At 44.2% G+C, this 23,867-nt stretch overlaps 2 protein-coding genes across 4 annotated transcripts in view; one reads left to right on the forward strand and one right to left on the reverse strand.

Moving 5' to 3' along the window:
- Positions 1 to 3,237: 3,237 nt before the first annotated feature.
- On the reverse strand, positions 3,238 to 17,645 carry Rwdd4 (RWD domain containing 4). The gene is made up of 7 exons (XM_057752799.1): positions 17,348 to 17,645; positions 13,668 to 13,748; positions 9,695 to 9,804; positions 9,464 to 9,614; positions 8,375 to 8,492; positions 5,816 to 6,000; positions 3,238 to 5,243 (listed from the first exon to the last, which is right to left on the reverse strand). Exons 1-6 carry the CDS (start codon positions 17,369 to 17,371, stop codon positions 5,894 to 5,896), a joined length of 591 nt encoding a protein of 196 aa, XP_057608782.1. The 5' UTR covers positions 17,372 to 17,645; the 3' UTR covers positions 3,238 to 5,243; positions 5,816 to 5,893.
- Positions 17,646 to 17,851: 206 nt separating this feature from the next.
- The window catches only part of Trappc11 (trafficking protein particle complex subunit 11), a 41,862-nt gene continuing 35,846 nt past the window's right edge, over positions 17,852 to 23,867 (forward strand). For all 3 annotated transcript variants that reach the window (XR_009055681.1, XM_057752635.1, XM_057752634.1), the window contains exons 1-4: positions 17,852 to 17,979; positions 20,610 to 20,835; positions 21,805 to 21,974; positions 23,251 to 23,321. Coding sequence is in view for 2 of the 3 variants with exons in the window: in XM_057752635.1 (XP_057608618.1) it covers positions 20,632 to 20,835; positions 21,805 to 21,974; positions 23,251 to 23,321 (445 nt within the window). In the remaining variant the exon portion in view is untranslated. The remainder of the gene's footprint in view (positions 17,980 to 20,609; positions 20,836 to 21,804; positions 21,975 to 23,250; positions 23,322 to 23,867) is intronic.

The following is a 23,867-nucleotide window of genomic DNA, read 5'->3' on the forward strand; positions in this document are numbered from 1 at the left end:
AGAAACACCTTCAGTCTGTACAGGGGAAGAACGTCCAGTCTCCTGTTCACACCTACTGTTAATCCCACAGATGGCGAATAAGACCCCTACCACAGTTCAATTTGAAAGAAAGCCTTAATTGCATACACAATTGCAGCAAGCTTTAATTAAATACCGATGAGATGGATAGGCTCAGGCCAGGTCCATACCTAGGGTCCCCGGAAATGGCCTGGAATCAGTTTGCAGAGGCTTAAGAAGGAAAACCCATAATTCATTGCATTTCCCATCAGGTCCAATCAGGAGCAAGCATACATCCTGCTGTACCTCTAGCCTACATCCAAGCAGGGGTAAACATACATCCTGCTGTACCTCTAGCCTGCATCCAATCAGGGGTAACATACATCCTGATGGACCTTAGCCTGCATCCAATCAGGGGTAACATACATCCTGATGGACCTCTAGCCTGCATCCAATCAGGGGTAACATACATCCTGATGGACCTTAGCCTGCATCCAAGCAGGGGTAAACATACATCCTGATGGACCTCTAGCCTGCATCCAATCAGGGGTAACATACATCCTGATGGACCTTAGCCTGCATCCAATCAGGGGTAACATACATCCTGATGGACCTCTATGGACCTTAGCCTGCATCCAATCAGGGGTAACATATATCCTGATGGACCTTAGCCTGCATCCAGTCAGGGGCAAGTGTACATCCTGATATTTTCCTGCCTGTGAACTTCCCACCCACCTGTGATCAAGCACATTAGATGCCAGTGGGTCAAACAAACTTGTCAAGGGAGTGAAAATCTGCTGCTTGTAGCTCCCATAAACAATAGCCTCCAGCATTTCCGGAACTGTCTGTCATTGGGCAAGGGACTTGCAGTCCAGAGGCATTTTTTGTTTCAAGGATCTCTTAGGCATAATTAAAACTGAAAATGTAATTATGGCACTCACACTACCATCAACGAAAGTCTTTCCTCTTAAAAAATTATTTGTTTGCCTGTGCTGTTGGTGCGCGGACTTGCGCAGGGCCAAAAAGTGCATAGACTTCCTCTGAGCTGGAGTTACAGGTGGAGAAAGCCGAGCCCAGAGAGTGCTCTTTGGAAGTCAAGGACAGAGCCTCAGTCAGCTGAACGCTGGTGAGAGGTGACAGATGCAGCAATTGCTGCAGGAAAGCCTACAGGATCACTTCCTGAATCCCAGAGACCTGGACCTCAAGGAGGAAAAGCAGGCAGGGTGGGGCTGGTTCCTGTCTGTCTCATCTACACCTTAGGCCCCTTAGAACAATTTATCTTAGAAACTAGATTCACGCAGGAAACTCAGCAAGTGGAAATGGTGGGAAAACAAAGCCCATTTTCTGATTTTTGGTCCTCATCAGTTAGAGACAAGAACAAATAGTTATCTGCCTTCACCCAGAGGTTCCCTCGGACTCCTCACATCAGCAAAGATCATCACACAAGGATTTTCCTCATTATGTTTTAAAAAATCAAGTCTTTGCGTCTTCGCGGTCAGTGGCTTTCAGGTTCTTATTTATACCTCTGCTTCCCTAATAACTTTGACATCTTGACTCAGCCACTCCCCCACTCTCCCCACCCCCACCCAGCACAGAAATGCGAACAGGCTTTCACAAGGAAGAAGACACCCCCATAAAAGGTAGAGGGCATGATGGCATTTTTCTGCCCAGTCCAAGTTCCTTTAAAAAAAAAAAAAAGCTATCAGCTCCTTGATGGAGGAAAAGTGCTGGGTGAGTGTGACCTCACCACAGCCATGCAGTCCCACGCGCCAACCCCAACCGCAGAAGACCAGGCCCACCAGGAAACACCTCCAAAGCCCTGTGCATTGAGCCCTTCTGCTCTCCAGATTCAGCATGAGATGCAGACTTGGGGGTCTTTGCAGTGACTGCCCCAGACTGGATCCCAGGGGCCCATTTCCCTAAATAAACGAGAGCGCTCAGCAGGTGAGGCCACTTGCCACCAAGCTCTGAGGCCTGAGTTCGATCCCTGGGACCTACAGTTATAAGGAGAGAACCGACTGCCACAAGTTGTCCAGACCTCCACAAACACTGTAGCAACCTCCCTCGTCATCTTAAATAAATGTTTAAAAGGAAAAACAGAGAGCCGGGCGGTGGGTGGTGCACGCCTTTAATCCCAGCACTCGGGAGGCAGAGGCAGGAGGATCTCTGTGAGTTCGAGGCCAGCCTGGTCTACAAGAGCTAGTTCCAGGACATGAACCAAAACTAGAGAAACCCTGTCTCATAAAACCAAAACCAAAAATAAAAAGAAAACCCAGTAAATAAATAAAAAACCGCTAGCAAAGCCCCTCCATTCTATCCTCATGAATGTATCATAAACTGCTGTTTGAAACACTCTGGATTTTGTGGCGTAATGGGAAACATTGAATTCTGGAATGTAGCTTTCCTGGCTTTCATTCTTGTTCTCACTTTCTGGAACAAAATAATCTCCGCCGATGGCAGAAAGGCTCTCCGTAGCCCAAACTGGCCTCAGGCTCTCAGATTCTAGTGCTCCCAGGCACGAGCCTCCAAACCCAGCTTAAGTGTGTTATTTTGATTATCCCTCAGTCTTGGGGAAACACACACCAAATCCTGGTGTACTTGTCTTTAGAAGCAAAACCGAGGCTCAGTCTTATGTCTAGTCATTAGCAGAGTTTGGGTGAGTGGGGGAGCGGGAGGGAAATGGGAGGAGGGGAGGAAGTGGAAATTTTGAATGGTATTATTTTTAAAATAATAAAAAAAGAAAAAAATTAATAAAAAAATAAGCCATTCCTCCCCCCCACCCCGCCCAAAGTTCTACAACATTACAAAACAGCGCCACCAGCTGGGGAACAAGTGTTCCAACACATGAGCCTGTGGGGTCATTTCATCCTCAAGTGGGGACAATCGCCAGAGGGCAGGCGGTACTTTTGGAGAGACTATGTAAATTCAAGATGGGGCCTCGCTGGAGAGGGATCTCAGCTGCTGAACACACGTAATTGACCCTGGCCTTGGCCTCTTTAGATCTGGGGCCGGGAAGATGTGGAAGTACAAGCTGTTTTTAACGTCCAGATTGTAATCCCCGTCTAGGAATCTTGGGAATTCCTTCCTTTCTTCTTTCGGGGATATTTCCTCTTTGGAAATGACACTCATGGCCCCCAGCAGGAGCACACATCTCATAGCGTAAAATTATAATGCAGATTTATAAAGTTAGCGATTCTTTCTCAAGTGATTTGAAACAAAACAAACAGAAAATAATCACTATGATTCCGACTTTATTGCTTCTCAGGCATGTTATCCATACAGTCTTAAGGAAATAGACTCTGAGAAAATATACTGGGGGCATATCCGGGGACAGCAGCATTGACGGAAGAGTTCAAGTGTCCACACAGGTAACAGGAGGCACCGCTGCCACCAGCTGCCCCAGAGATTTGTACAATTCATAGAAAAAGAGTAAAAATAGTTCATTTGCATTTTACTAGCATTATTCTTTGCGATCTCAGACCCACAATAACTTTGACCAGTGTAATAGCTTTAAAACAGAACGAAACACTTTTTTTCCATTACAAGATGTTTCTTAAAAAAAAAAAAGAAAAGAATTAAGATGACAATAAAAACTACACAAACAAAACCTTGAAAATAAAAGATGTCATAGTCTGGGTGTCTTCAATGTCAATGCTAACCCATGAAGCCACACGGGAATCAGCTCTTTCAAGTGCGAGCGGACTCTTTCAGTGTAAGCACACTTATTCCAGCTCACGCGGTTTATCTGAAGCCAAGGGTAACTCTGGGAAACCCACGGACACCTCTTAGGCTGCTCTCATGCTGTGGTAACTTCTTTAAAAGTTAACTGTCGGCTTCACTACAACTTGGCATTCTGACAACGTTGAAGCACACACAGTCACCGCAACACATGCATACACACACAAACACACACACACATACACAGAGTCTCCAGGTAAAACTACTGCAGGTTTCCTTTCCTAATGACTTTAAGAACCAAGCAAGTCCAATAACAGTTCAGCATGTGAAAGACTTGTGTGTCTATTATTAAAAAGACACAGAGGCTGGGGAACAAACACATCTGGATATTTGAAAAGACACTATAAAAACAAACAAATAAAAAACCCACCGAAAAGCAGAGCCCCCACAACAATCAAGCAGTATGCCCAGGATTGAAAATGTGTTTTATGCTGAATCTACTGAAAGACCTTAGTTACCAACAAAACATCACAATAGCAGATAATAGGAATTTATTAAAACCACTGTCTCCAACAATACAAAAATTAAATATTAAGGCATCTTATACTCATCCTGGCATATGCAGCAAAGAGAAGTATTTGAAACAAGAGCTAGCACTTATCCAAATGCTTTCTGAAGTATTTGGCAAACCTGTTGTTTTTGTTTTGCTTGTTGTATGATATATCTATATATTTGTGTGTGTTGCCTGTTGAGACCCGAGATCTGTTATGTGTCTTCTTCCTGTATTGCTCTCTACCTTATTTATTTGAGATAGCATCTTTCACTGAACTGGGAGTTCAGGGATTCCCCCAGACTGGCTGACCAGCAAGCACCAGGGATCCTCTCGTCCCTGCCCGCCCAGCACTGGGTTTCAGGCGCATGCCCGGCTTTCTCCGTGGCTGCTGGGGCATGCACGGCAAGCCCTTTATTGACTGAGCTCTTTCCCAGGCTCTCAGTTTTCTTCTTATATTGTTTCTATTATCCATAGAATTGGAAGATCTCATGATCAAACACCTTCACCCAAGCTAAGAGAAAAGTAGAACTAGATATCAGTTTATTAAGGGGAAGCAATTGACTGCTGACGAATGAGGAACTACAGAAAGAATCAGAACCCTCAGCACCAGTACTGAGATTGCTCTGTAGCAGCTTTCTCTTGGTTATCCAAGCAGAAGGAGATGGCGACTTACGGGGAGACTCCTGTTGCTATGGTCATGCCATGGAATACCAGCGATGCTATCCTGGGCACCACTGACTCACCCCTCAGGGCCATCCACTGCCGACGATGCTCCCAACGGCCACACTCTCGCCTTTCACTAAGGCGAGCTTGTGAAAATAATTTACTACAACCAGATCTCTTCGTGGACTGTCCACTTCTATTTTTAAAGACACATACAAAAGAGCTATGTCTTGTAAAAAGCCACTCGGTGCCAGAAAAGGTAGGGAGACATGTTGATCCGGGCTGCCTTGCAGAGATGCTCTTGCTTCTTCTGCAGGGGCTACTCATCGTCTTTAGAGCCAGTTTTGCTTAACTTTTAAAAAGAAAAAAAAAGATCTAAGTATTAAGTGGAAGTGATGACAGTACTGAGTTATTATTTCTATCAGAATCAAAAAGTAAATAAATAAACAATTGGAAATCAAGTTCAAGTCATGGGAGTTTAAACTGTAACCGTTCTGACAAGTACTTTCTACCTCTAGGCCATATTACTTCCAAGAGTCCGTTAGTTTAGCTAGGCTTGCTGGGCAGTGAGTCCTGACTCCCCAAATGCATACCACTGAACCCGGCTTTTTATGAGGATGCTGGAGATCTGAACTCAGGACCTCATGTGTGCACAACAGGCAATTTACGGACAGAACCATCTCTCCATCCCTCAATAAGAACTATGTTTTCTGAAAGAAGACTTGGCACGGTGCCAGCTCTCCATTCTGCAGCTCTCTTTATGATCTAGCTCAACAGGAGATGTCTGGATCGCACACATCTATTCTACAGCGGGGCTGACCCTGGAGGACACAGCAGCAGAGGGATGGGAGCTATGCTTCCTACTTAGCTTTAACGCTCTAAGACCGAGGAAGCAGAGAATGCGAAGGCTTCAAGAATACTTACATGCTGAGTCCAAAAATGTAAACAGATATCCACGAGATCCCAAAGGAGGCAGGAAGGAAATGGAAAACAGACATCTCATTATTTGATGGCAATAACTGTAACAACTTTGAAGACTGGAAAGTAAGTAAGCTGTACCTTCAGGACGTCAATCCAGTTCCAGCCTCGAGGGAGCTCCCCTTTGTGATCTAGAGGACAAGAATCAGTAACCTTAGCAAGACCGATCAGATGGTTCGAAATGAACCGACATCCTAGCAGACAGTACTCTTTATACTATTGCACACAACAAGTAGATGAAAGTGTGCAAGACAAATCTGTTACCAAGGAAAAATGAGGGGTGCAATTGCCACACTGCTCCCACTCAGGTGGAGAGCTCTACCTCCTACAAGGCCAGTGCTTATCTGGGTAGGTGCAGGGCTAGCTCCCTGTTTCAGGAATCACACCAGGGCACTTGGCTCCAGATAAGCAAGATGACACCGACAAATGTTTGGCTTCAGGACTCAAGGGGAGTGAAAGTTAACTTATGGACAACTTGGCCATGCGCTGGTAAAACGTTTTTCAAAGGGAGCTTGACTCTATTGCTGTGTTCTCAACCTGTGGGTCATATCTCCACAGGCGTCACATATCAGGTAGCCTGCATTTTAGATATTTACATGATGATTCATAACAGTAGCAAAATTGTAGTTATGAAGTAGCAACAAAATAACTTTATGGTTGGGGGTCACCACAACATGAGGAACTGAATTAAAAGGTAACAGCATTAGGAAGGTTGAGAACCACCGCTGTATTGAGAATGTTTGGGACAAAGCTTATAAGGACTCATATAAAAATGCATAGTTTACAAAATGCTTTCATCCTTTTAATATTCAAAGTTAAGGAACAAGTTAACAAATAAACGATTTACTTAAAAATTCTTCAATATTAGGGCCAAAACGATGGCCCAGCAGGTGAAGGTACATGCTGCCAAACCTGACCCCTGAGTTCATCCCTGGTCCCCTAAAATTGTCCTCTGATCTTCACAAACATGCCATGGTATGCATGTGCCCACACAGACACATATGTGCACAAAGTAAATAACATTTAAAATATAATAACAACAATTCTTCTATTTCAAATGGCTTAGCTTTCTTATTCTTCACGTTGACGGCTAAGCTCATTTTATGGAGCCTTAAAAAGTTATTTGAAACAAGTTCTATACAGATCTGGAAAAAATGCTCCAAAATCGGAAACTCTTTGAAAAGTTTTAGATTTTGGAACATTTTAGATCTTGAATTATGGCTGTTCGATCAGGAACTATGACAACATTCCCGAATCTGGAAGGCCGTTAGCTCTAAAACTTCTGGTCCCAAGCACGTGGACAAAGGGTATTCACCTGTATTGATTGTCCAGCAAAGCAGTCAGAAACCAATGGTTCTCTCAGAGAGAGGCAATTATAGGAGCCCAGTCCCTGATGCTCACGGTTCTGTTCTCTTTCAGATCAGCAAGAATCTTATGTCACAGATTCTGAGGGTACACGGTTGGACCATCAGTGCAGATGCCCAGGCTATCCCATTAAAGTTATGCTAAAATATTCCAGAAAGACAATAACCAGAATTCTAGAAAACAGACCGCAATAGCTAATATTTTTACTTCAGTTATTTACACTTTACTGCTGCCTGATCTGAGGTGAACGATGCGGAGACTTTTGTACCACCCAGTTACAATTTCAAACTGTTGTTTATGAAGACCAACACAGTGTTGGTTTCTTTTTATTCTACCATCGACAGACATTAAATAAAAACAGACCTAATATCCCTTCACAAAAGAAAGGGCGGGGGCCAGAGCACTTGCTGCCCTTCCGAGATGAGAGACTGCAATTCCAGGTCGAGGGGCACCAACACCTGTTTGGGGCCTCCACGAGCACTTCACAGACATGGTGGTGCACACGAGCCACGCACATCTTTATGTAAAAGTGTGTGTACACCAACAATATTTTCCTTTTCCTTGATTGGGAAAATTCAAACTGATGTCCATCTGCAAATTTCCATGTTAGAGAAAAAGGAGCAAACATTACTGTTGATGGAGCTGGAGTTGATATTCCTTTTCTGAGGAGTCTGCTATCAGACACATGGGAATTCTTTTCTGAAATGTCATCGTAGAATGAAGTTAACTACAGGCAAAAAATATTAACTGCCTGTGTTCAGATGGGAATGATGCACCAAACTGCAAGCAAAAGTTTATTTTACACAGCCTTTAAACGTCCAAACCTGTCACACAGGTAAATAAAATCCCACACGACGTTACAGTATTCAAGTGGGCCACATGTTTTGATCATTTTTCTAATGTTCCTCAGTGGGAATGTTTATAACTACTTTGTGACTCATTGTCTTTTTCCAAATGATGATGTCATGATGGAGCAGTAATAAATAATGGTATTTTTTACTGTGACTAACAGGTCTCTGATTCAAATGTTCCAAGGATAGACTATGGAATTAATCCTGTAACCCTAAACATAACAAGCACCCCCGCAACAGTGAAGTCCACCCATGTCCCATGTTAAGAAAGACAAAGAACAATGCACACCTGTCTTATCTGCCAGCTTGCGTTTCTGAGCTTTGGAAAGTTGTTCTTTCTTGTCTTTTTTCTTACTTGATGGGGCTGTGCTGGGAGCTTCAACCGAGATGATATTGGCTATGGGTGTCTGCAAGAACAGAAACAGATCTTAGACTCGCGCCTTAAGACCTGCTGGATCAGATTAAATATAGCTTCTTCTTGAAGGGGGCGGTGGGTTTCTAAATTTACAAAACCAAAGGCGTTACTGCTGTTATTCACTTATTCAGTCAGGTGTCCTTATACCTCACTGGCCTTGCTCTCGCAGAGGCTCATTTTCAAGGACACAACAGTGGGGTGGCAGCTCAACTGGGACCCCGAGAAGGAAGTCTGATCACCCATGTTATGTTGAAGAGCCAAGGTTCCAACAAAATTGTCTAAATTACTGAACTTGCTGTCATTATTGGTACATCTTTAGAAAACTCATACGTTCCACCCAGCTCTTTTGGTTTCCTGAAGAAAATCTTTAAATATTTGGGCTTGCATAGTTAGTACCTATGATATCTAAAACCTAAAATACTTAGCACATGACGAGTATTGCTATGACCGCATTATACCATTTATTTGGGCCTTACCACAATCATATAAAGTAGACGCTATTATAACTCCATTTGACAAGCGAGAATCTGAGCACAGAGGTTAAGAAAGTTGGCCAAAGTCACAGGGTTAAAAAAGATGGGCAGGGAGGATTTGAACACATGTAGGCCTCAAATGGAACTAAGATATGACTTTTTTCTTTCTCTCTTTTAAGGCAGTATCTTACAACCCAGGTTAGCCTTGAAACCCAGACTTGGCCTCTGCCTCCTCAGGACACATCGCCACACCTGGCTTTAATTTTAATGGATAGAAGTATTTTAATCTTTGCTGAAGGGTAAAATGGACAGAACATAATTCCATTTTCTCCACAAAATAGAAGAAATCTATGATTCATTGTTCTTACTTAAATCAAATGTAATTCTCTGTTTAAATCTAACACAAAGTCTTTAATTAAAAACAAATACAGCAAAAGTTAATTAACACGCCCAGACCAAAACCAGCTGGCAGAACCAACCACACACTCACTGGCGTAGAATTCCCGGGACGGTGGTTCTCCATGAACTGCTCTTTATTGTCCTTAGCATACTCGAACAACGTGTAGGTCATGGCAGTGCCAAGGTTCACTTCTACCGCTTCCTGTAGTTTGGCTAAGATGCTCTGCTTCACAGCCGAGGAGCTACAAGGCAGAGACATCAGACTGTCAGGAGTGAGTCAAACAGAAGGCAAGGACAAAGCAATGAAAACTAAACTACTCACATGGTGTTGTTGAAAAACGCGTTCATAGATATAACCGGAGGCGTTTGGGGATAGGTCTCTGTCCAGGAAATCTCTATTAGGAAGGCTTTGGGATCACCATCTTCACCTATCTGAAGAAAAGGGAATCTTAGGCTTGTGGAAAGTGACCAAAAGACCTAAATTATGACTTGCAAAATGATTCTTTCCAACATTCACGTTCAGACTCAGAAGCACATACGCTGAGAAGTGCCGAGGTTCTGGGGAGGACTGGTCAAGGTGAGGGGACCAGATAGAGTTTCAACTTTACTCCCCTGGGGCTTCAGGGAGCTCATTGCTGCCGAGGGGCCATTTCTCAATCAGCAGCCAGCTCGGCAACACCAAAGATACACTTTACATGTTTTGTTTCTGAGGCTACAGCTAAGACAATAACAACAAGGAACGGGATGACAACAGAGCTGGTATGCGGAGGCAGGTGACTGTCAGAGCTGGGGGTGCGGAGGCAGGGGACTGTCTTGAGCTTGAGGCCAGCCCGGTCTCCAGAAGACATACACAGAAGAAACCATGTATCAGAAACAAAACAAAACCTAAGCCGCCAATGGACAAAAGTAATTACCCACAAACTTGTAACAGACTGTCTTTCAGCTTTCCAGCTGCTAAACAGCAGCAGGCACAAAAAACAGGGAGGCCGGTACAAGCTGTTCAAGGGACAAGAGACCAGAAAACACAGTGTATAGCTGAGACAAGCAAAGCAATGGACTCTGGGGAGGATGCCTTAGGCCAAGAGCAATTCCTGGTAAGAAATTCCTTTTAAAAATTCCTGGTCAAGTTTTTATTTAAAACAGTTTTACTCTTAAGGAAAAGCCAAACTGGCATGATACATACTCACTGGTACGCATTTATTACACACGCGGTCATTTCCCTGTCTTCCCCGTCAGCACAGAGGGCAGCACCTACTCCTTTAACATGGTTTTCCCCACTCTGGTTTTTGTTGAAGCATTTAGAAGTAATGAAACATCTTTAGTTATTAAGAGTGAAAAAAAAACCTTAGGATATCTTTTATAGCCCCAAGACAATCATCCCACGTCCAACAACTCAACACTGATATAAAAAAACTCATCTAATATATAATTTATATTACAAATTCCCCAACTATACCCAAAGTGTCCTTTAACAAATGTACTTCCAGCCCAGAAAGCTGAAATTCTCTGAAGGTTTACTCTATTTGGTTGTCTACCTTAATGGAACCTTCTCCCTGGCTTTTGAAAGTCTGTTATGACATTAAGAGCTTAGGCTGGTTTTTCTGACTAACATCCCCAAATATAGACAACTACTTCCTCTGTTCAGGTTCAGATGGGGCATTTTGTGCGAAGAGGCGATGTGGGAGCTTGTGGATCCTATCAGGATTCGCCACCGGGGCTAATTTCTTCAGCGGAGAGGGTAATAAAGAAAATCCATGCAGTAATAACACACAACTACGTCACTACACTGTTTCTTAGCAACCTTTGCCTGGAGATTTTAACGTCTGTTAATAATGCTGGCCTGAACCGAGCTTCTCACTCAAGGGGCCTGCGAGACAGCTCAGAGGGGTAAAGAAAGGCACCTGCTGTCAAGTCTGATGACCTGAGTTTGATCCCTGGAACCCACATAGTGGAAGAGGATGACCAACTCACATGCCTTGTGGCATACATGTGCCTCTCCCTGAATACACACACACACATACACACACACATCCAAGCAAAACACTCATATACACAAAATAAAAACAAATCTTTTTAAAAGTGGACTTGGGTTATAGATCTAAGAATAGAGCCATCACTCTACGGGCAAGAGAAGCCCAGGAAGAAGCCTCTTTAAACAGGCTCTTGCAGGGCTACTTAAATGCTTCAGAGCGTTAAAGAGGAGTTTGCTGAACTTGTGGTTCCAGGTAAGAGGGAAGCTGAAAAGGCAGAAGTGGAGGGGGGGGGGTCATTTAGGAGCCTACTAAACTGTTCTATTGGAGAACAGGGGGTTGGGCGGGAGGATCCCTGACTCTCCTCCTTTGACTGTGGACATGCGCTATCCAGCTTTGTGTTTCGTTCTATTGCAGAGTGCACACACATATCCTGGACCATTCCGCACACTGTGCTCAGTAGATAACTGACGCTGTTACTGTAGACAATTAGGAAACCACATGGGAATTCTCGGTGTCCCTGGTAAAGAAAAGGCAGCAGTGGCTGGGGAAATCTCAGAAGGCAGCTGCTGGATCTAACCAGAAGGACCAGGTCTTAATTCCATCATGAACTTTGGCCCTAAGGAGTTCCCTAGTGGCTGTGATGTTTGAGAGTGCCAACGTGATGGGATTTAGAGTCACCACAGAAACATCCTCTGGGCGTGTCTGTGAGGGATTTTCTGGATTGGGCTAACTGAGGTGGGAAGGCTCACCCTGATGTGGATACATTCTATGGGCTGGAGTCAGGAGAGAGAGAGAAATGGGCAGAAGCAATGTTCTGTCTCCCTACTTTGGGCACTTTAGTATAAGCTGCAGCCTCCTACAGGACCCTTCTGTCATGGCTTCCACTAGTGGGCTGCACGTCCAAACTCTGAGCCCAAACTCTTCTTTCCTTAAGTTTTTAAAGTTTTAAAAAGATGTATTTATTTGTTCTTACTGTGTACATGGGATTTGTGTGGAGCACACGTGTTCCCCACTAACAGAGGACAACTTTGCGGATTGGTTCTAGCTCAGGCCGTGGAGCCTGTGAGGTAGTGTTCCTATCTCTCTGGCCTGGCCCTCAAGTTGCTCTGTCAGGAATTTTGTCATGGCAATCAGTAAAGTAGCAACTATAGTTGTCACCCAGATGGAGGCAGTACAAAGATCGTGGGCCTGAAAAACCGGGGATTGCCAGAGAGCAGTGGTTCTCAGCCTGTGGCTCTCCACCCCATTTTGGATCAGATGACCTTTGCACAGGGGTCACCTGAGGCCATCAGAAAACACAGATGTTGACATTACGATTCATAACCGTAGCAAAACGACAGGAGTAGTGAAAATACTTTTCTGGCTGGGAGTCACCACAACACGAGAGACTATATTCAAGGTCCATGGCATAGGAGGAAGGCTGAGAATCACTGCCTAGAGCATGTGTTCCCTGGTCACACCTGGGAGCCTGAGATAAAAGATGCAAGAATTCAAGGCTAGATGTGGGCTATGTGGTGACACTCTGCTCTAAGAAAACAAACAAAAACCCATTTCCCATTATAGTCTACAGTACAAGCAAATTTGAGGGTTATAGAGCACTGTCAGCTATGACAGAGTCTAGGAAGCTAGAACCCAGGGAAGCCATCTTTAAGAGAGAGGCACCATGTAGTACTTAAGATTTCTTTTACCTCTAATGTTTTATAATCAATTAAAATATTTTTAAAAAGGTTCTAAATTAGGTTGGAGAGATGGCTCAGTGGTTGCCCTTCCAGAGGACCTGGGTTCATTCTGCAGCACCCACATGTCAACTCACAACTGTCTATGAATCTAGTTCAGGGGGATCCAGTGCCCCCTTCTGGGCTCTGTGAGTACCTGACATGTACGTGGTACACAGACATATTTGCCGTCAAACACCCAGACACATAATAAAATAATATTTATGCTTAAAAAGGTTCTGGATTAAGTTTTCAAATGTTACCAATAACAATGTTATAGTGGTAAGTTTTCATTTAACTGTGTCAGGAGGGCTGGAGAGATGATGGTTCAGTTGTTAAGATCACTGGCTGTTTCTCCAAGTGCCCAGTTCTGTTTACGCCATTCGTGGCTTACAACCCTCTGTAACTCCAGCTCTAGGGGATTGGATGCCATCTTCTGGGCCCCCAGAAACACACACAAAACATTTCTAGAAAAACAGAAATTTCAGAAAAACACAAGAATATAATAAAGTTAACTCATTAAGTTAGAAGATGGAGCTGGACTCTGCAGCCTCCACATCCCCTTCCCTAGCACAGAAATACATTCCCTGTACATGCTGTGTCTTACCCTGTATTGAAACGAAACCGGACTTAATTCCCGGAAGCTTTCATCTCCTTCATAAATAGAACGTAAAGCTTCTAGTTCCATCTGAAAAAAAAAAGGATATTGTTTAGTGGCATATCTGGATTAGAAAGAGACATCTTTAGCTTGCCATTCAAAACTACCCAACTTTGTAAAACATGGCTTAACTTATTGGTCCTAGCTGCTTATGACATATATACCAACACGGAACAATTATACTAGCAGCGGGTACCAACACAGGACAACTGTACCAACAGCACAATTATACTAGCAGCGGTACCAACACAGGACAACTGTACCAACAGCACAATTATGCTAGCAGCGGTACCAACACAGGACAACTGTACCAACAGCACATACTTTAAGACTATCTGGTGGGCACACTGCTAAGGGTTTTTACATTGTATCAACTCACTTAATTCAATTCTCACATCCACCTGTGAAGAGCTGACTACCATACTTCCTTCTCTATTGTGGAGAAAAGATGTGGATTAAAGCAATTCGAGAATATTTTGTGTCCCTCTCCTGAACAACTCACCCGAGGTATAGAAAATGCACTAATTGTGGAAAGGAGAAATAGAAGGCACAACGATTTCCCATTTTAAAAAGGACATCGGTTGCTGTGTGGTGGTGGAACAAGCCATGAATCCCAGCACTCAGGAGGCAGAGACAGGCAGATCTCTGAGTTAAGGACAGCCTGTCCTACAGAGTGAGTTCCAGAACAGCCAGGCTACACAGGGAAACCCTATCCCCAAAACAACAACAACAACAACAACAAAAATCAGTTACACTTCTACTGATTTCCATAGTGATACAAAGCTTAAGTAGTTGTAAAAGCCCCCAGGAAAGAAGGAGGTAGACAGGACCTACTCAAGAAGACTGAAGGACTAGAAGATGCTCATTAGTAACCCTTGCCTGGCTGGGACTTGTTCTTGGAATACTGTGGTCCCACAAATGAGAAATCTCAATCACTGTGAGTGACAGGCGAATCTTGGAGAAACAAAGACATGGGTACTTGTTTTAGCTCTCAAAAAGATTCATGTCATTATTTTTTTCTTTCAAAAGAGGGGTTCTTCTGTGTAACCTTGTCTGTCCTAGAACTCAATCTGAAGACCTGGTCTTGAACTCAGAGGTCCGCTTGCTTACCTCTGCCTCTTGAGTGCTGGGATTAAAGGTATGTACCACCACCAGCTGGCTAATGTCATTAATTTTCCAGACAAAAGATGGTGATGTTGATTTGCCCTCCACTTACCCATTTTAGAACAGACTATAAAGAAACAACAAGGCGCTTGTGAGGGTTTAGAATCCTTAGGCTCCAACAAGCCTTACAAGATAGAAACCCCCAAAAGTCTTTTCAAATCAAGCTAAGGATAATATTTGACAGAGTAAGTAGACCTTGCATTAGAACCTAAATATCTAAGCATAGGACAAGGGATGAACTGCTTTCTCTGAAGCACTACGGGGCACTGACTGACAGTATGTCAGAAGACTGTGCATAAGAAAACGGAGACTGTTCACACACATTCAATTTCAGGAGAGTTTCCAAAGCCAGCACCTTCAAAACCGGGCAGGAAGCTATCTTCAAAGATCCAGACTGATCGTGAGGAAGAATAGAATCTTACTGTTAAGAATGGAAAGATTCCATGGCTCAACCCCAGACATTTAGATTCATTAGGTCTGAGGTGGTGTCAGCTCCAGTGGTGCTGGGGGTGTTCCATTATTAGTCAGGTCAGAGAAGCGTTACATTGTGCTTTGCTGGGAGAAAGAGCTGTTTCCAATCTGACACGCAATAATTGTACTGATCGCCTGGATGGCTCAGTGGTTAAGAGCACTGGCTGCTTTTCCAGAGGACCTTGTTCAATTTTTAGCACGGACATGGTGGCTTATGGCTGTCTATAACTCCAGTTCCAGGTATCCAACACCCTCTTGTGCCCTCTGTGGAACCAGACATGCAAGTGGTACACATACACATGCAGGCAAAACACTCATATACTGTTTTAAAAAATTGTATTTTGGGGGTACAATGCAGCCCTTTGATAAGTGTACCTATCAGACAATGATCAAATTAGGGTAATTAGCATATCTATCACCTCAAAATTTCAATCATTATTTGTCAAGGAGAAATGCAGAGGATACTTTTTATCTATTTATCTATCTATATGCTTATTTAGTTTTTCGAGACAGGGTTTCTCTGTGTAACAGTCCTGGCTGTCCCGGAACTCACTTTGAAGAGCAGGAGGAACCCTCAGAGATCCGCCTGCCTCTGCATCTCCCAGTGCTGGAATTAAAGGTGTGCACCACCACTGCTAGCATAAGGCAGAGGATACTTTTTTTTTTTTTTTTTGGTTTTTCGAGACAGGGTTTCTCTGTGGTTTTGGAGCCTGTCCTGGAACTAGCTCTTGTAGACCAGGCTGGTCTCGAACTCCCAGAGATCCGCCTGCCTCTGCCTCCCGAGTGCTGGGATTAAAGGCGTGTGCCACCACCGCCCGGCTCAGAGGATACTTTTAAACTAGCCATGCTACTGTGTGGCAAGACATCAGACCTTGTTGGTCTCTTTTTAAGTTTGTATCCACTTACTAGTCATTCCTCTTCCCTTTCTCTCTATCCTCGACCCTGATCTCATTAATGCTTTGGAGTCCAGGAACTGGTAGGTGTGTTTAGCGGGTTATTCAGACACCAATTAGCTTGTTGGATTTGGGGGTTCTTTACAGAGAACCTGTAACTTGCCATCAGTATGCTAACTTTTAAGCAACACACTCAAAAACAGTGAATTACTACATTCTTCTTCCAATCCTTAATCCATCACGTTCACCCTGGGGCACTGTACAACGGCAGACACTCTTCCTCACCTGAACACATTACAGAGTTAGAAAGGTCGACGACATGTGATTTACAGCATGCATTCCTTCCAACTCTATACCAAAATGACATTTTACAAAAAAAAAAAAAAAAAAATCAAAACACAAGCTATACAAAATTCTGAGCAAAAACTGCCCCAAACAGATTTTATATTCACAAATATATATATTCACTTAATAACAGGTTGACAAGCAATTTCACTAAAAAACATTCTGGACAGAAAGCGAGACATAAGGGCCATTCATTTCCCTCCCCAGAGATTTTACTTTCTCAACCCCCTCCCTATGAGACCACAGGTCTTTCGAGACTGGATTTCTCTGTAGCTTTGGAGCCTGTCCCGGAACTAGCTCTAGTACACCAGGCTGGCCTTGAACTCACAGAGACACGCCAGCCTCCGCCTCTCGAGAGCTGGGATTAAAGGTGTGCGCCACCACCGCCCAGCTAAATTTTAAAATTTAAAGGATTTTAAGACAGGATAACTCAACACGTAAGCGCTTAAGCCACACGCGGGATTTAAGGACAACCAAGTGCACCAGGGTCGTGGACCAAGGACACTCAGCTAGGAAATCTGGGGATATCCCTGGGGTTGCAAAAAATGAGGGGAGCGGGAGGCTGGGTCGCACGTGACCCACTCATGCTTGCTGGCCTCACTGCTGACCGGTGCCGTCTGGCAGTGGATCCGCCAACGTGGGACACCTGACTGGCCAGGCTGTGAGGGCTCTCAACGCAAAGGACACGCGAGGCGTCCCGGGTGCCCCACGTTGGGACCTGCGCCGGGACTGGGGTGTGCAGTTCTGGGTTCTCACCTCCTGGTCCTCGTTGGCACCCATCGCGCAGGGCGCACAGCGTCTGCGACCGCGAAGATCAGGCGGAGAGCGGGCGGGAGGCCGGAGCACCCCGTTTCCGCGCCTCGGTCTGGGGAAACCCTCCTCGCAGCGGTGGGTACGAGCTCGCGCGCTCCCGATCCTCGGCGGCACCAAGCCGCTGGCAGTCGGCTGCGGGCCGGGAACCCAGGACCGCGTTAGGTGGGACTGGGAACCCGGACCGCGTTAAGTTGCGGGGAGGGGGACGACACCCAGACCTCTGACCAGCCGCGGAGGGGCGGTCACGAGGAGGCCCCGCCCCTTCACGATCGCTTCTCCTATTGGCTCCTCCTTTCCCCGCCCCCACGCCTTTCTCCTCTAGGAAATGGAGCCCCTGCCGTGCAAGGTGCTTCGTTCTGCTCCAGGACTGGTTGCGAGTACTGTCACTCAGGCCCAGAAAGTGCTTCCTGTGCCAGCAGAGGCGGGGAAAAGGAAGTCTCGCCTTCTGCCGCCGGCTGTGGGGCTGTCGGAACTCGGTGGCCGCGTTCCGTGACGCCCCTGCCTGGCTCTCCCGGTGCTCTCGGGGCTGGCGGCGACTCGCCGCTGCTGCAGCGGGCCCAGGGCGTGCGGCCTGGGTGAGTTGGGCCCGGAGACCCTTGCTGGCCAGACCAACCCGGCTGGCTTGGGGGCCTGCGTTTTCCCTTGGCGTCCACGGGTGCAATCTTGGCAGTTCTCTTTCAGCTGCAAAGAAGAACGCGCTTATTTCTAGATAGAGAGCTCATTTCTGATAGAGGAAGATGGAGTCAGTTTCTAGGCCTGTGAGGTTACTCTCCTTTCCAGTTGTAGCTACCAGAGCCGAATGCTATGACCCTGGGGACAGTGTCTTTTCTCAGGTTGTGTTGCTTCTCTTCTACAGTGTCGATCATGCACCAAGCGATCGTTCTTTGTTTGAGCTTTTTGCAGTTGGACGTCTCTGAATCCTTGCTGCTAGCCGACGTCTTGCTCACTGATCCATCTGTCCATTGATAGCCGTCTTCGTTAGTAGCCACTTTGATTGGGTTAGCTTGTTTCTCTCCTACGCTAGCTGACACATTACTTCCGCTGCACTAACCAGGTGACCTGGTGCTGAGTGAGGTCTTACTTTGTGCTTCTGCCTGTCTCCTGCCTGTCCATAGTTTGCTTGGTTTCTCCATTTATTTTCCCGGAAGTCAGGAAACGACCCCTTTCCTGCGTGTCATTGAAATCTATTCAGCTAGTACTTGTCTTGTCCCATTCCTTTGAGATCCACGGCGGCGTTAGCAGGGCCATTGCAAGTGGCAAAGCTTGTACGGCAGAATGTGGCAAGGGTTGCTGGTGCAGTTTCCGTGATGGTGTTGGGACAGATTTGCTGTAATTGAGAGCTGCACTGTCATTTGTGGTAGCCATGGGTGACTATCGAGCACTTGAATTGGGCTAGTCTGAACTAATATGGTCTGCGAGTATAAGATACAACACCAGAGTTTAAAGACAATGCACAAATAGGTTTTTTAAAAGTTCATCGATAAGTTATAGTCATGTTTGTTGGAGAATATTCTTGGGTTACAGTTTCTCTTTTTTCTTTTTTTCCCATTTTCCTTTTTTTTTTTTTGAGGGGAGGAGGGGTATTGAGGTGCCATCGCCTTGGTCCTCCTGTAACTACCCTGTTAGACTAGTCTACTGTGGAATTTGAAGCTATCTTCTTGCCTGCCTCTGCCTCTGCCCCTTGACTGCTGGGTTTACAGGAGTTTGCTGTCTGAGCTGGCTTCTCTTTTACCTTCCGATGTGACTTGCAGGGAATTATCACGTGATTTATGTGACTCGTACTGCAATCCTCTCAGGCAGTACTAATTTAAAAACTTCGTCAGTTCTTTCTGCTTCCCTTTATGACAACGCCATATTCAAGGGCCACAGCTATTTCCCCTGAGCCTCTGGAAGTATTAAGGGAACTGGGTTTTTCTCCCTCTTGTCTCGATTGTCTGGTATTATGGAGCCATATTATGTTGTGAGCTCTCCTAGGCTATTTCACTCTTGGTCCTGAATTCTCTGGAAGCAATGTGTTTCTTTGTCCTCACAGCACCACCCTTCCTATGAGTCTTTGAGAGCAATTCTGCAAGCTTGTGTTATAGATACACATCATTTCTGGCAAGTGTTCCAAATCACTTTCTGATACCCCTTGTTTCTTTAGCACTTAAGCATGTGATAGCTAATTAATTAAGATGATTAACTTTTCAGTTAGAAATAGTTCACAATTTTGGGAAAAGTGGTGTTTTGCACTTCAGTTTTCCCAGGGACTGCGTTGTGTTTTGTATAATGTGATGACGCCAATCACTTCTTTAAAGGAGCTTATGAGAAATCCTTTTGGAAATAAGGAATCATTTTAAAAATACGGTGATAATTTTGTCTGGAATAAGAATATTTTTATACAATTTTTCTTTCTTTTGGATTTTCGAGACAGGGTTTGTCTGTCTAATAGCCTTGACTGTCCCGGATAAATAATCATTTTCTAAAGTCAGTGCATATCTGCATCCAGTGTCGACTTAGCTACAGGACACAATAGAACCATGTTCTGTATGTGTTTCCACCCATTATTAGTGTTTCTCTTACAGACTTTCCTTTACCTATTGCATCATCTTACTTTATGAAAACTGAGAAACAGCTATTAGATAATACATACATTGTTTGAATTATCTTCTAAGCACTGAGGAATTAGTTATTTGCAATTCCAGAGAAATTAGAGGAAGTTGGATGTGTGTGTGTTTCTTATAAGTCAATAACTTTTTAAATTTTATTGATTATGGTTGATATAGGACACATAGCTCGAATTAAAAGAAAAGCATTTTTAAGACAGTCTTACTATTTTGCCCCCAACTGTCCTGAATGCTTTATCCTCCTGTCTCGGCCTCCTGGGGACTGGGATTGCAGCATGTGCCAGTCTGGACCTATTTTAATTTCATCACTTCTGCTTTCTTAGCCTGTTCGTCCCAAACTTTGGTATACATTACTGTGAATGTATAAAATTTGTATAAAAATCGACTACAACCTCTTTTATGAAATTTGAAAGAAAAAAATGCAATGCAATTAGTAATTTTAATAAATCTAATTTAGGAATTAAAGTTTTTATTTTACTCTCTTCTGTATGCATGACTGTGTACATGCAGAGCCGTTTGTCTTTTTATAATGTTTATATGTTAGATGTTGATGTTGGTTTTTTTAATTAACTATGAATATCCTGACATTTGTATTTCAGATTTTTCTGTGACGTCTTAAGCATGAGCCCCACACGGTGGGACTTTCCTGTGGAATTATGTTGTCGGCCAATGGCTTTTGTTACACTTACTGGCCTTGATGTAGTTTATAATGCTGTGCATCGAGCAGTCTGGGATGCTTTCTGTGCCAATCGGAGAGCTGATCGGGTACCAATTTCTTTCAAGGTGCTCCCAGGTGACCATGAATATCCAAAATGTAGATCTAAGGTAATGGCATTAGAATTGCTCATACTCATTCATAGTCCCTGTCCTTTTCCCACCCCACTCCCAACCCTGCTGTGTGTGTGTGTGTGTGTGTTGGAAACTTGGGAACCCCCTGAGTTTATGGGGCAAAGGTTACTGTTGTGCCTAAGGAAAAACGGTGTTTTTATGTACTATGGGTATATGCATATGTTTAATAACACTTATTTTTAACCTCAAGAGGATTGACTAATTACAGTACTTCAACACTGTGAGCCTACATTTTTCTCTAAAAATTTTTTATTTGTGTATTGTGTGTGTGTAGGTTCACTGACAGCTCATAGTGTCAGTCTCTTCTTCCAGCGTGTGGGTCCTGAGGACTGGATCAGGTCCTAGGCTTTGCACAAAGTGCCCTTTCCATCTACCCCCATCCCTTTTCTTTTCATAAAACAACCCCCACATCTCCACAATCTTAACAAAGTCTTTTTTAAAGCAGTATCTCACATTACCCATTCATCATTTCCAGTTTCATTATGGAATCCATGACTTTTGCAGTTAGATTTAGTTTTACCAGATTTTAAACAGTTTTGATTTCATCCATCGGTCAGGTTTCCACCATGGCAGTCTGTCTGTGAACAGATGAAGTGCAGTGGACTCCCGATTGTTGTAACATTTTACAGGAAAAGAGGTGGGTGGGGAAGTAGAAGTAGACCTGGGAAAGGGCCGAGTCCATCTTTATACATAGCTAGACCTTGGCGTTATTAGGCTCCTTGGTTTTGGCCGTTCTCCTCCCACGGAGGGGAAGCGTTGGTGCGGTTGAGAGTCGGTTCTAACACTAGACACTGACAGCTGTTACTAGTTTCTGACGGACGTACTGTCCTCATCTTAGGGCGGTGTGCGTAGGGAGCACAGCAGACGCCTATAAAGTGCCTGGCACTCCGGAGCGCTTCCTGTTGCTCCTCTTACCACCTAACTCGGTTTTGTCGCCGTCGGCAGAGAGCGTCGTACGAGTGGTACATTCCCAAAGGGATCCTGAAGACCGGCTGGATGAATAAGCATCTGAACCTGGTGCCGGCTCTGGTGGTTGTGTTCTATGAACTGGACTGGGATGAGCCTCAGTGGAAAGAAAAGCAGTCTGAGTGCGCGACCAGGGTGGAAATCGTCAGGTACGACGCGGGTGGGCCTCTGTGGTACTCGCCACTGTCTGTTGTTCACTGGTTTACCTGTTTGTGACATCAGGGGTTTTGTCCATGGCCTGTGTGTGCCAGGCAAGCAGTCAACCCTGTTTGCAAACACTTGAAAGTAATTCAATACTGTTTAAACTGCAGTGGTTACCTTGGAGACTGTTAGCCTCATTCTGTTTCTAATAAATATTAACTATATAGTACTAGGGATGTGAGGAAATTTAGAAGGCAAGTTGGCCTGGTGTTCCAATTTTTTGTCTATACTATGCTTTCTTTGGGAGATAACAATTTACTACCAGACCCCAAAGATATATTTTATTATTTATTTATTCTGTGTGTGTGTGTGTGTGTGTGTGTGTGTGTATGCATATGCATGTGCATGCATGCTGGTGCTTGCAGAGACCAGAAGAAGGCATCACACCCCATGGAGCTAGAGTGGCAGGCTGTAGTGAGCTGCCCCACAGTGACTGCTGGGAATTGAACTCTGGTCCTCTGGAAGAGCTTCAAGAGCTCCTAATTGCTGAAGCATCTCTCTTGGACTCGCATAAGCACTTACTATCTCTCTGGCACTTACAAATTATTAATAATTTGTTATTGTGTGCGCACAGTTTGTATTTTTGTTCATGCATGCCATGACATATGTAGGGGTCAAAGGACAGCCTTGGAGAATTGGCTCCTTCCTTCTTCTTTTGAACATATATTCAGGCTCGAACTCAGGTTGCCAGGCTTGCCTAGCTGACACAGAAGCTCTGCCCGTCTCATTGGTCCCCATAAGGCTTTGTCACCGTGTAGTTCTAAGGCAATTATTCTGGATGGCTAATATGTCACTATGAAGAAGTACATTAACTGTAATTTTTATATAGAAGTATATGTTAAAATTTCATGCTAAATCATCTTCACTTTTATTTTGTTTGGGAGGCAAGTCATGTGTGGGTCAGAGGACAACCTGGGAGAGTTGGGTCTCTCCTTTCAAAAATTATGTGGAATCAGGGAATCAACTTAGGTCATCTCGCGGGCCCTTAAGTTTCACTTTTAGAGCAGATTTTAGGGATAGTAAGTGTGATATATGATTATACTCTGAAAATAGAAGTCATTATGGCAAATATATTCCTTTGTAGGAAAAGGTTTACTCTGATCTTGATGTGTTTTAGTTGGAATTTGTCTTCAGTTGGATGGTGTGTTTTATGTGGAGCCTGACATAGATCTGCTAAAACAAGCTAACTGCTTTAGTAACTATGTTGTTATTTTTCCATTGCAGGCAGAGTTTGCAAGGGAGAAACACAAAGGTCGCAGTCGTCCTGATTCAAAAGAAAGCACCTCTGCCTCCAGGTATCGGAAGGCCATCAGTTGCTTTATGCCCCATTACTGATACCAGGAGGCAGATTTTTTTTTTATATTTAAATGTTTTGTGTGTTCATTTTGGGGGCTGATAGTATGCCAACTTCAAAAAGACACTCATGAAAGGCCAGAAAGGTGGCTCAGCAAGAAAAGGCACTTGCCTACCGCTGAGTTCTGATTCCCAGAACCCGCTTGGTGGAAGGGAAGAATCTGTTTTGAAAGCTGTCCTCTGACCGCCACAGGTGTACTGCTCAGTGCAAACATGCATACATACCTGTGCACATACATATGTATACACACACAAAGCAAATAAATACTTAAAATGTCAGTAATACGCAAACTGTTTTTTATAAATAGTAAGAACAAATGAAGTTTTCAAATGCTCAGACTTGCTGTTTTATTTCTGCTTATCCTCACATATGCATGGATCGGTTGACAGTTAATTCAGTAGCTAAAAATAGTGTTATTTACTTGTCTGATTCTATTTAAAATTTGCTCTTACATAAAGAAATGTAGGGTTTGTAATATTGTCCAGAA

This window comes from Chionomys nivalis, chromosome 20 (genome assembly GCF_950005125.1).
Source record: "Chionomys nivalis chromosome 20, mChiNiv1.1, whole genome shotgun sequence".
Taxonomy (NCBI): Eukaryota; Metazoa; Chordata; class Mammalia; order Rodentia; family Cricetidae; genus Chionomys; species Chionomys nivalis.